The sequence below is a fragment of the Rhinopithecus bieti genome, unplaced genomic scaffold (assembly GCF_001698545.2).
Source record: "Rhinopithecus bieti isolate Rb0 unplaced genomic scaffold, ASM169854v2 scaffold_26199, whole genome shotgun sequence".
NCBI classification, from domain to species: domain Eukaryota; kingdom Metazoa; phylum Chordata; class Mammalia; order Primates; family Cercopithecidae; genus Rhinopithecus; species Rhinopithecus bieti.
In genome coordinates, this window is record NW_016811775.1 from 693,821 (window position 1) to 706,758 (window position 12,938).

The following is a 12,938-nucleotide window of genomic DNA, read 5'->3' on the forward strand; positions in this document are numbered from 1 at the left end:
AAAAAAAAAAAAAAAAGGAAAAGAAAATCTAAGGGCTCAGGAACCAGTTTGGACTTGATTTTGAATCCCAGTTCATCCCCTTCCTAGCTGTATGACCTTGATTGTGTGCCTTAACTGCTCTGTGACACAGTCTACCTGTCTGCAAAATGGAAACATGATACCTGCCATCAGGATTGTTGAGGAGTAAATAAATGGAAATTGGTGGACGAGGCTGTTAACCTTTTCTTCAGGTGGACGCTGGGACACAAGAGCATCGCAGCATCAATTCTCCCCTTAAAGGTTTGGGGACAGTTGGTGCAAAGGTGAGACCAGAAGTGGGACCACAGGAGGTGTCTATTCAGAATTCCCTCCACTCTCCATGGTAACCAGAACCGGAGTCCCACCTCCCAAAAAGCACCTGGGTATGGGGTGGGGTCGTGTGATGATGTCTCGCCTTGCCTGGAGTGAGCCCCAGAAAACTCACGCAGCACAGACGCACTTTATTTATATGTGTACATATGTATACAGGAAGCTGTACAGCGCGGGGCCAACGCCCACCTTAGCTATGGTCCCGGGGGTGCGGGACTGGACACTCCTTTTTTGGTCAGGCCTGCTGGAGGCACAGCTTCAGCAGGGCACCGGGAGGTCAGCCCCACTTCAGGCTTGGTGCCCGAGCCCAAGAGGGAAGCCGGTGGGGCTGGGGTCACTGCACTGCTGGGTGCACTGCACTTCGCCTGGGCTAGGGAGGGTGCTTGGGGCTCCGGGGAGAGCTTTGGGGAGGCAGGCTTGGAGCGAGGCCCGCTCAGCGTGGTGCGCTCCTCCACCACTTCCAACACCCAGCGCTCCCGGCCCCTGGGGGCCTCGGGCACGGAAGGCGCCAGGGGTGCGGGTTCCTGCAACCCCTTGGAGTCCGCGCCCAGAGGCTGAGGCGCCACAGCCTTAGCCCCGGGCCGCGCAGGCTCTACGACAATGGGTACCAGGGGTGTGCCCGCCTCGCCAGAGCTGCTGCGCCGGCCCGTCTCGTGTTCCTGCACGGGGCTCAGCGCCGCCTTGGCCACAGCCCTGGCCATCCCGCCAGTGCCATCCTCTGTCTGCACGCTCTGATGCCGCGTGCAGCTGACGTCCCGCTCCAGGGTCCGGCCCCCAGGGGTCGTCGCGCGGGGCGGGGTGCACGCCTCGGCGCCCCCCGGGGATTCCTTCTCCTTGCTCGATGCTTGTGGCCTGGAGGCACCCTCGGGCAGCAATGGGTCCGCGCCCAGGCTCAAAGGTGACTCCTGTCGGCCCAGGCGGCGGACGGCGACCTGCCGGGGCACGCCAGGGCCCTCGACTGGGGGCGTCTCGCCGTCGGACTCAGCAAGGCTATGCAGCGCCAGCTCGCCATGGAAGTCCTTGCGGAAATCCGGGTGGCCCACCTCGAGGCTGTGTTTGCGCAGTGCACCCTTCTTGTCCGCGCTCAAGGAGGCTCCCAGCTTCTCGGCCGACTGCACGCGCTTGAGGAGCGGCGAGCGAGGGGGCTCGGCACTCTTGGGGCGCGGGCGCACGACTGGAGGCGATGAGTGAAGTTTGGCCGGGAAGCTCTGCGTAGTGTGCGAGCTGCCCACTGTGTGGCCCGGCAGTGGCGGCGGTGACGCCTGCGTGGGGGACGGCGTGTGTGCCAGCGGCGACAGAGGGATGTTGCCGGCCGACTTGCATCGCGCAGAGCGGTACTGGCGGTGGAGCTTCGGCGACAGTCCGTGCAGCGTGCTGGGCCGAATGTGGTGCGACGCGGACGACGCAGGCGAGTTGGGCGTGCTCGAGGCTGGGGAGCTGCTCTGGGATGAGGCGCCTGCGGGTGACAGGAGGTGAAGCACGTGAGTACAGCCCGAACACCAGCCAGGCCACCCTGCGCACCAGCCCGAGCACCAGCCAGGTCCTCGCGCAGGTGCAAGAGGTAATACCTAGGTAGGCGGAGTCAGGCGTGGAGCGGTAGCTGTGCGTGGGCGAGCGTGCCGGCAGCCCGTGCGTAGGCGAGCCCGGGAGACTATCGCTGGATGACAGCGAGCGGTTCAGCGACGACAGCGAGCGGCTAGTATGCAGCAAGTTCGACTGCTTCGTGATCTTCCGGAAGAGGGAGCTGCGCTTCTTGCTGCGGGACAAGGAGGGGGCCAAGCGTCCTTGACCTGGAAGCCGGAGCTCAGGGATCCTCCCACTTCATGGTCTCACCACTGTAACCTCCCACCCCTTCTGGCCCTTCCCTCTCCAGATACAACCCACCTATCAAGACAAAGAACTTCCTTTAGCTCAGTGCTGCTTGGCTCCTCCCACTTCAGTCCCCACCCCGCCCTTTGGCCATTCCTAGTCCAAGCTAGAAACAAGCATCCAAACAAAACCAACCTATTCTGCCCCGCCCACCTCTCTAGCTCCTCCCTCTTCCACTACAACCCACCTATCAAGATAGAACTTCCTTTAGCTCCTCCTACTTCAGGACCCGCCCAACTTTAGGCCACTCCCAATCCTGGGTACAAACACTCATCCAAACTGGCCCGATCTCCCCTCACTGCAAGCTCCACCTCCCGGGTTCACGCCATTTTCCTGCCTCAGCCTTCCGAGTAGCTGGGACTACAGGCGCCCGCCACCACACCCGGCTAATTTTTTTGTATTTTTAGTAGAGACGGGGTTTCACCGTGTTAGCCAGGATGGTCTTGATCTCCTGACCTCATGATCCGCCCGCCTCGGCCTCCCAAAGTGCTGGGATTACAGGCGTGAGCCACCGCGCCCAGCCTTAATTTTTGTATTTTTAGTATGGACAGGGTTTCACCATATTGGCCAGGCTGGTCTTGAACTCTTGATCTCGTGATCTGCCCATCTCGGCCTCCCAAAGTGCTGAGATTACAAGTGTGAGCTACCGCACCCAGCCCACAGCCCTTCTTAATTGTCCTCTTCCTTTTGCTTGTTGGTCACTTGTTCCCGCCACCTTTCCCGTGCTCTTCCCTTTTCCATCCTCATCTGTGCCCCTCCCGCCTGAGTTCCACCCACTGCTCAAAGATCAAGCTGTTTACGGCTGTGCCCACCTCTCCTGGCCCTCCTTGGCGGAGGGTCGTTTGTTCCTCCGAGCCATTTTAGCCTTGTAGCTGCTGCGCCTTGCGGGACCAATGCGGATAGAGGTATTTTCGAAGGGCGTTGTGGTCACTGCTACCTTGTTGCCACTCTGGGGGAATAACGGGGGAAAATGCTCTGCTAGGGGTTGTTCAGGCCTCCCCCACCCTCTACCCAGGGTGCTTCCTTCCCTGCACTCACCTTAAGGATCAGCTCCACGACCTCAGGATGCACCATGCCATGCACAGGCTCCCCATTCACGTGGGTGATGAGGTCCCCAGCACAGAGTCCTGCCTCCTGGGCTGGGCCTCCTTCCTCCACGTGCTGGGGAAAGAGCACCCCACAGGGGCAAGGTTAGTGGGGTTGGTAACAAGGAAAGCTCCTAAACTTATATGAGGTACACTTAGTTCTGCATGCACTAGAATCCTCATAACACCTTGTGAAATAGCAATTATTCCTACCCATTTCTTTTTTTTTTAAGACGGAGTTTCACTCTGTCACCCAGGCTGGAGTGCTGTGGTGTGATCTTGGCTAACTGCAACACCCGCCTCCCAGGTTCAAGAGATTCTCCTGCCTCAGCCTCCCAAGAGCTGGGATTATAGGCATGTGCCACTACCTCTGGCTAATTATTTTTTTATTTTTATTTTTTGAAACGGAGTCTCTTGCTCTGTCACCCAGGCTGGAGTGCAATGGCACAATCTCGGCTCACTGCAATCTCTGCCTCCCGGGTTCAAGTGATTCTCCTATCTCAGCCTCCTGAGTAGCTGGGATTATAGGCACCTGCCACCACGCCCAGCTAGTGTTTTGTTTTGTTTTGTTTTGTTTTTGTATTTTTAGTAGAGATGGGGTTTCACCATGTTGGTCAGGCTGGTCTCGAACTCCTGACCTCGTGATCTGCCCGGCTAAGCCTCCCAAAGTGCTGGGATTACAGGCCTGAGCCACTGCGCCTGGACACTGCCCATTTTGCAGATGAAGAAACAGACTCGGCCAGGTGCTGTGGCTCACGCCTGTAATCCCAGCACTTTGGGAGGCCGAGGTGGGCAGATCACGAGGTCAAGAGATCCAGACCATCCTAGCCAACATGGCAAAACCCCGTCTCTACTAAAATTACAAAAATTAGCTGGGCGTGGTGGCACGTGGCTATCTGTAGTCCCAGCTACTCGGAAGATTGAGGCAGGAGAATGGCTTGAACCCAGGAGTGGAGGTTGCAGTGAGCCGACATTGTGCCACTGCACTCCAGCCTGGTGGCAGAGCAAGACTTCGCCTAAAATAAAAAATAAAAATAAAAATAAACAGGTTCAGAGCGGGAAGAGGCATAGAGGGTCACAGAGGTGTCTCACCGAGGCTAACTGGTTTGAGCTGGAGGGGCCTTTTCCCCTCCAGCCTCCAGTCTGTGATAGAGACTCCACCCATAAGTACTCACCCAGACAATGTGGTGGACACTATAGACATCCGAGTCACCCATGTAGACACGGATGGCACGCAGTGTGAAGCCATACTTCTTGCCCGAGCGCTGGATGGTGATAGGGGAGCGGAGCCCACTGACAGCTGGTGAGTAGTCCCGGCTGGGTGAGGAGTCCCGTGAGGATGGGTTGGAGGACAGAGATCGTGGAGACATGGGACTAGCAAGGGGTGAGCTTCCATGTGGGTCCACTACAGACACACAACCGTGGTCAGAAATCAGAACCAAGAAGACACACATCTCCCCATATCTGCTCCTCCCTCCTCCCAAGTCTAAGTGGCAGAGCAGCCTCTCATTGGTCCAGCCTGGAGCCAATCACGGTGGACAGGGAATATGCAGCATTTTCATTGGTCTGTCCTGCCTCAGATGGGGGGGACAGCTGCTCCCCTGCCAGGTGGGGCCCAGCATTACCTGCAGGAATCATGACAGATAAGGCAGTGGCTGAGGCTGACTTGATGACTTTGCCCCCAGTTCGAGAAGGCCTCTTCTCTACTGCCGCGTCCCCCGACATCTGCTGGTGCCGCGCCCGGCGCAGAACCAGGTCATTGGTAGCCCTTGGGCCTGATGCATCCCCATCCTTCGAGGGTGGGCAGAGGTCACCTGGGCGTGGGCGGTCAGCTGCAACAGAAAGCAGGTGTGTTAGGAATCAGTCCAAGGCCGGGGATTTCCCACATGCTGTTTCCCTGCCTGGAATGCTCTTCCCACTTTTTACCCCTGATGTATGGTGAGTTTCATCTGAGCAGGTAACCTGCATCCAGCACTGCTGCTCATATAGAGACATAGTCTGTATCAGACCGTATCACTGACCATGGCATTGGGGTGTTTCTAATGTGAAGAATCTCAAAAAGGGCTGGGCGCGGTGGCTCACGCCTGTAACCCCAGCACTTTGATAGGCCAAGGAAGGCAGATAACTTGAGGTCAGGAGTTCACGACCAGCCTGGCCAACATGATGAAACCCCGTCTCTACTAAAAATACGAAAATTAGCCGGGGGTGGCGTCACGCGCCTGTAATCCCAGCTACTCGGGAGGCTAAGATGCGAGAATCACTTGAATTTAGGAGGTGGAGGTTGCAGTGAGCCGAGATTACGCCATTGCACTCCAGCCTGGGTGAGGGAGTGAGACTCTGTCTCAAAAAAATAAAATAAAATAAAATAAAAAAAAAAAAAATAAATAAAATAAAATCCTAAATTGGAATGTGAATAGTACGTGAAGTCTTTCACAAACAGCAACAGGCTCATGGGATGCTCACTATATGACCAATAGGACATTGGGGAAGGTAGCACGATAGGGCACTCACTGGCCTCGGAGTCCCCGGCGCTGGAGGTGACTTCCCCTTGAGTCTCCTCTTTGGGGGCCCGTGCATCCAGGGAGCCCGGGGGGTCGGAGCTGGGCCGGGGAGGCCTGCGCAGCCGGGCCTCATCCTCGTCCTCTTGGGGTGCGCTGAAGCGGCTGGGCTCCAGCAGCGCGGAGAAACGGCGACGGGCGCCCAACGGGGGACTGGCCTCTCCCTCCAGGAAACTGGCCTCGGATGCAGAGAATCGCTTGCTGCACGGAGGGGGCGTGGTCAGGGAAGAAACGCCCCTTCGACCCCGCCCCAAAATCCTCCATTCCCCTGCTCACATCTCGGGAGAGCCCCCTCTCCAGGTCTTCTCACGCAGGGTCAGGCCGCCCAGCCCCTCCCGCTTGCCGGCCACCTTCTCCTCGGGGCCCTTGGTGCTCGGCTCCCGCTTGCTCCCAGCAGCCGCTACTGGGGTCTTGGGCTCGTGCTGCGACAGCTGCTCCATGCTGCTATACACCTGTAGGTGGTGGTGGGAGGCAAGTCCAGCCCGGGTTCCACCTTCACTCCAGAGCTAATCATCTTCCTGGCAGTGGATCCCCACAAAGCGCACTCCACCCTCCGAGGCCTGACTCCGACCAATTGTGCATGGTCCGCCAACCTACAATTCTTCAGTTCAGACCCCACCCCACAAAGTTAGGCCCTGCGTTTTATTCTAGACTCTGTCCCTAGAATGCCCTGACCAATCTGCTCTCTACACACCCCATCTTCCCAGCAACCCCCTTAATTTATGTCTCCTTCGCCCAGGCTAGACCCTGCACCCCTCTACAAGTTGCTTCTCAAAGCGAAACCTATGGCTTCTCTGCCTGTTATCAGAAAATAAATAAATAAATAAATAAATAAATAAATAAATAAAAGCAAGACCTTGTTGGGCTTTACCCCGCCCTTGCTCCTGGCCTCATTCCCACGTCCTGACCCCGCCCAGCCCAGACGTAGCCCCGCCCCACTATAGCCTCAATCTGCACAATTGTCCTGATTCCTGTTAGATTCCACTCAATGCCAAAGGCCCGTCCCATTGACTCCCGAACCTGCCTGTCGCGTGGTCTTACCACTTCCCAGACTCCCACCCCATCAATAACTTCCCGCTCCTGAAACCTTGGGCACCAGGGAACCTGTTTCTCACTGTCTCTCCAAGTCCCATCCCTCCCGGGGTCTCGCCCTGTCCCACACTCAGCTTTGGCCCACCTTGCTGAAGCGCGGAGAGCAGGAAGAGAACTGGCGGATTTCCACGGGCTCCTCCTCCGTTGTGTCATCCTCGTCATAGGAGTTCACGTGGTGATACCTGTCTGAGCGGGCTGGGGAGCGGGTATGGGCTGTGACTGCGGGTACGTGTTTCCTCCTCATATCACATCCCCACAGGAGCCCCGTCCTGGTTCAAGCCCGGTTTACAAATCTTCAGGTCAGGCCACGTCCCTGCCTCATTAGTGTATTTAATTTAGTCTCTGCTCCCAGGCTAGGTCCTTGCCCCATTCTCAGTGGCACCGTCTAGCCCAGCCTCCAAAGATGCCACGCCCCCAGATTCCACCTACAGTGCTCTGCACCCTGGCCTCATCCCAGGCCATTCTGAGCGCTAGTACCTCTCTCTAGCTCAGTTACAGGCCCACACTCACAACTCACCCTAGTCCACGCCCCACACCTACCCCAATCTCAGGTTCTTACCTATATTTCAGCCTGAGCCCCACCCCATGTCAGCCCCGACCCATTGGCCCCGTCCCTGATAAAGCCCGCCCCCACCAAAATACCACCTTTGTACCTAGGCATCACATCTAAGTACTTAGCCGGGCCCTATCCCAGGCTTTACTTACCCCAGGGTCCCTCTTCCCGGATCCCACCCCTCGACCCAGGCCGTGCCTGGTGTCCCAGCTCACTGTCAAAGTAGCTAGTGTCATCTTCCGACTCTAGGTGGGGGATGAACTCGGCCTTCTGCCTCAGCAGCCCTGTCCAGTCCAGGTCTCTAAAGAAACTGTGCTGCTTCACCTCAAAAGCGCCGCCTGGGAGGGAAGGAATTCCAGCCACAGCTGATGGCCAACCCAGCAGCCGAGCCCCGCCCCCCATGTCTTCCGCCCCGGGGCCACAGCACAGGCTGGGTCTGGGGTTTTGGAGTCCTGCTCTCCATCAGTGGAACCTCAGCTCCTCTGCACGGCAGACTTACCTGCCCCAAGCCTGACCAGAGGGTTGGTCTGCAGGAGGCTGGATATGAGGAGTTGGGCCTCTGTGGGTAGGGCTTCATCCCCCTCAGGCCACAGGATGTCATCTGCAAAACAAAACGGAGCTTAGGGGCTTTTTTTGTTGTTGTTGTTGTTGTTTGGAGACAGGATCTCACTGTGTCACCCAGCTGGAGTGCAGTGGCACGATCATGGCTCACTGCAGCCTTGACCTCCTGGGTACAAGGAATCCTCTGGGGGGTCACTTTTGAAGTCCCTGGAACACTGGGCCTGTCCATCTCTCCGTGCACACCACGCCCTGCCCCTGTGCACTGCAAAGCCACGTACCACTGATGACCTGTCCAAATAGCTCCTCTGGCGTGTCTCCGAAGAAGGGCACACAGCCCACCAGGAACTCATAGAGGATGATCCCCATGGCCCACCAGTCCACTGGCTTGCCGTAGCCTTGACGCAGGATGACCTCGGGCGCGATGTACTCTGGGGTCCCACACACCTGGGGGCAGGCTGTCAGCCCACGCCCTGGCCACAGGAGGGCCCTCGAGGGAGAGCTGTGCCCCCCACCAGGCCCTGGGTTCCCGAGGTCCTGCCGGGTCACTCCACCCGCAGCGACCCCCATGCCCGCACACACACCTGTTTGTCCAGGAACTCCCGGGCGTCCTTCTCGATGTGGCCTTCATATAAGTTGGTGGTGAGGCTCATGAGCCCCATCTTGGAAAGGCCGAAATCTGTGAGCTTGATGTGACCCATGGAGGTGATAAGGAGGCTGTAGGCACAGGCGGGGGTCTCAGGGATGAGGCCCGTCCATTCTGCCTCCTGGCCTCCCAAGGGGCAGAGAGGGAGTGATGGGAAAGATCAAAGCTCACTTGTCAGGCTTGAGGTCGCGGTGCACGATGCCATAGTTGTGCAAATACTCAAGGGCTAGCACCGTCTCGGCAAAGTACATGCGGGCCATCTCTACCGGCAGCGCTCCGATATTCTTCAGCAGAGTGGCACAGTCGCCGCCTGCAGGCCAGGAAATGGGCCCACGTAAAGAGGGCATGCACCATAGCACCAACTTCCCATGTTATGTTGTACCCATTTTACAGATAAGGGAAACTGAGGCTCTGAGAGGGGCCTCCCTCTCTCCAGGTCCTCTACTGGGTTCTTCTTTTTTTTCTTTTTTTTTTTTTTTGAGATGGATTCTCGCTCTTTGTCGCCCAGGCTGGAGTGCAGAGGCGCGATCTCAGCTCACTGCAAGCTCCGCCTCCCCAGGTTCATGCCATTCTCCTGCCTCAGCCTCCCGAGTAGCTGGGACTATAGGCGCCCGCCACCACTCCCGGCTAAATTTTTTGTATTTTTAGTAGAGACAGGGTTTCACCATGTTAGCCAGGATGGTCTTGATATCCTGACCTCGTGATCTGCCTGCCTCGGCCTCCCAAAGTGCTGGGATTACAGGTGTGAGCCACCGCACCTGACCCTCTACTGGGTTCTTCTTGTCCTCTTAGCTGTCCTCCAAAGTTTATGTCATCAGCTCATCTTATTCACAAAGGGATGGAGATTCAAAGAGAGGATGGGTCATACAGGCAGTTGTTGGAGGAGGTGACATTTAGTTGGGGAAGGAAGGCTGCCCACTTATCAACTGCATCTGGAAGCACAGCCCTCTATCTCCTGGTGTCTGAACCTTGGAGCTGGGAGCCTTAGATGCAGATAGATTCTTGGCCTTCATTGGATTTTTTATTTTTTATTTTTTTGAGACAGAGTCTTACTCCATTGCCCAGGCTAGAGTGCAGTGGCAAGATCACAGCTCACTGCATCCTCGACCTCCTAGCTCAAGCAATCCTCCTGCTTCAGCCTCCTGAGTAGCTGGGACTACAGATGTGAGCCACCATGCCCAGCTGATTTTTTTAAAAATTGCTCAAGGCCGGGTATGGTAGCTCATGCCTGAAATCCCAGCACTTTGGGAGGCCAAGGCAGGTGGATCACTTGAGGTCAGGAGTTCAAGACCAGCCTGGTCAATATGGTGAAACTCCATCTCTACCAAAAGAATACTAAAGTTAGCCTGGTGTGTTGGCAGACAACTGTAATCCCAGCTACTCAGGTGGCTGAGGCAGGAGAATGGCTTGAACCTGGGAGGCAGAGGTTGCAGGGATCCAAGATCGCGCCACTGCAGTCCAGCCTGGGTGACAGAGCAAGACTCCGTCTCAAAAAAAAAAAAAAAGTTTTTTGTGGAAACAGAATTTCATTGTGTTGCCCAAGCTAGTCTCCAACTTCTGGGTTCAAAGGATCCTCCTGCCTCAGCTTCCCAAAGTGTTGGCCACTGCACCCGCCCCTCCACCAGATTTATTTCAGTCTCTCAATATCTATTTCCTTTTTTTCTTACAAAGGCTAGATTTCCTTCCAGGTGCAGCAACTGGTCAGTATGTAACCCAAGTTGCTCCAGTGACTCAGCCCTTGGAATTTTCACTCTTTTCCCATAAGAATGGCGACACTCGGCCAGGCGCGGTGGCTCATGCCTGTAATCCCAGCCCTTTCGGAGGCAGAGGCAGGCAGATCACAAGGTCAGGAGATCGAGACCATCCTGGCTAACACGGTGAAACCCCGTCTCTACTAAAAATACAAAAAATTAGCCGGGCGTGGTGGCGGGTACCTGTAGTCCCAGCTACTCGGGAGGCTGAGGCAGGAGAATGGCGTGAACCCGGGAGGTATAGCTTGCAGTGAGCCGAGATCGTGCCACTGCACTCCAGCCTGGGCAACAGAGCAAGACTCCATCTCAAAAAAAAAAAAAAAGAATTGCTACACTCATAGAATGTAAGCTGAGATCTGCTAGACGGCAACCTTGCTACATGAGGGCTTGTCTAGAAGGAAGCCCACATGTTGGAGTACAGAGCCAAGAGATGGGGAGGTTCCTGATGGAACGGTTTGAGTGCCTAGATCCAGCCATTCCTGAAGGTAATATTGGTTTTTCAATCACCAATGACCAAGAAAGCTAATATATTTCTTTCTTTTTTCTGTTCTTTTTTCTGTGAGATTTTGCTGGGTTTCAGAAACTCTCTGAGGGTGGGGCCCAGGAATCTGCATTTGAGCACATTTATTGTGTACTCAGAACCCACCACAGAGATACTGATTTAGCCCCCTTTTCTCCTCCTCCTCTGCAATGAGCCTGGACTACAGAAGTCACCTACCTCCTACTCTCCTGATCCTGCTCTGTCCACAGGAGTTAAACGGATTTCCTTTTCTTAATTTTTTCTTTTGCTTTTCTTTCTTTTTTTTTTTTTTTTTTTTTTTTTTTTTTTTTTTTTTTTTTTTTGAGTCAGAGTCTGGCTCTGTCACCCAGGCTAGAGTGCAGTGGCTCCATCTTGGCTCACTGCAACCTCCCCAACCCACCGCCCCGGGTTCAAGTGATTTTTTTTTTCCAATACGGAATCTCGCTCTCTCGCTCAGGCTGGAGTGCAGTGGTGCAATCTGGACTCACTGCAAGCTCCGCCTCCCAGGTTCCCATGGGAAACCCCATCTCTACTAAAAATACAAAAATTAGGTGGGTGTGATGGCACGTGCCTGTAGTCCCAGCTACTCAGGAGGCTGAGGCAGGAGAATCGCTTGAACCCGGGAGGCAGAGGTTGCAGTGAGCCAAGGATGCGCCACTGCACTCCAGCCTGGGCAATAGAACGAGACTCCATCAGGGAAAGGAAGGGAAGGAAGAGGAGGGGAGGGGAGGGGAGGAGAGGGGAAGGAGGGGAGGAGAAGGCCACTGGAGTGTAGTTTTTTTTTTCCCCCTTCCCTTCCCTTCCCTTCCTTTCCCCTCCCCTCCTCTCCTGCAAATCCAAATTGTCACCTAAGAGACTTTGGACTAGCAGGTCACTTATCCCATCATAATCTAGGCCTCTGAGAAACTCCCTGCCTGCCTCCCCATCACCTCCTCCAGCTTCAGGGACCTCATGTCCTCACTATGAAATGTCCTGGCTGGGCGTGGCGGCTCATGCCTATAATCCCAGCAGTTTGGGAGGCCAAGGTGGGCTGATCACCTGAGGTCAGGAGTTAAAGACCAGCCTGGCCAACATGGGGAAACCCCCATCTCTACTAAAAATACAAAAACCAGCTGGACATGGTGGTGGCACACCTGTAGTCCCAGCTACTCAAGAGGCTGAGGCATGAGAATCGCTTGAGCCTAGGAGATGGAGGTTGCCGTGCACCAAGATCGCGCCACGGCACTCAAGCCTGGGTGAAAGAGAGAGACTCCATAAATAAATAAATAAATAAATAAATAAATAAATAGTCCTTATCTCTTTTGGCTTGCTCTGCTTGTTTATTGTCTGTCTATACAGACCAGAATGGAACCTCCATGAGAGGGAGATGTCTTTACCTGGGCCCCCTCTGTATCACTGGCACCTAGCACAGCATGTGACATGAGAGAGATGATGAGGAGGCATTTGTTGACTGACTGGATAGTTGACTGGAAGTCTTGGAAGAGGCATAGCTGAGGCCCCAGGGATCATGTATGTGTCCTAATAGCCACAGCATGCGTGTGTTTTTGGACAATAGATGGATTAACATTTGGGTGAATACATGCACAGATGGATTAAAAACAATATATGGGCTGAGAGCTATGGCTCACGCCTGTAATCTCAGCACTTTGGGAGGCTGAGGCAAGAGGATCACCTGAAGTTAGGAGTTCGAGACCAGCCTGGCCAACGTGGTGAAAACCCCCTTTCTACTAAAAATACAAAAGATTAGCCAGGCGTGGTGGCACACGCCTGTAATACCAGTGACTCAGGAGGCTGAGGCAGGAGAATTGCTTGAACCTGGGAGGCGGAGCTTGCAATGAGCCGAGACTGGGCCACTGCACTCCAGCCTGGGTGACAGAGCAAGACTCCATCTCAAAAAAAAAAAAAAAAAAAGGCCGGGCGCGGGGGCTCAAGCCTGTAATCCCAGCACTTTGGGAGGC

At 55.3% G+C, this 12,938-nt stretch overlaps 1 protein-coding gene across 1 annotated transcript in view; it reads right to left on the reverse strand.

Annotated features, from left to right (window-relative positions):
• Positions 1-108: 108 nt before the first annotated feature.
• Positions 109-12,938, reverse strand: part of MAST1 (microtubule associated serine/threonine kinase 1) — a 41,118-nt gene continuing 28,288 nt past the window's right edge. The window contains 14 exon segments of the mRNA XM_017895072.1: positions 109-1,804; positions 1,917-2,104; positions 3,030-3,166; positions 3,256-3,378; positions 4,478-4,707; positions 4,928-5,134; positions 5,814-6,061; positions 6,137-6,312; positions 7,038-7,147; positions 7,721-7,843; positions 8,005-8,106; positions 8,345-8,510; positions 8,648-8,780; positions 8,881-9,019. Of these exon segments, the coding sequence (XP_017750561.1) occupies positions 543-1,804; positions 1,917-2,104; positions 3,030-3,166; positions 3,256-3,378; positions 4,478-4,707; positions 4,928-5,134; positions 5,814-6,061; positions 6,137-6,312; positions 7,038-7,147; positions 7,721-7,843; positions 8,005-8,106; positions 8,345-8,510; positions 8,648-8,780; positions 8,881-9,019 (3,344 nt within the window). The 3' untranslated portion in view covers positions 109-542.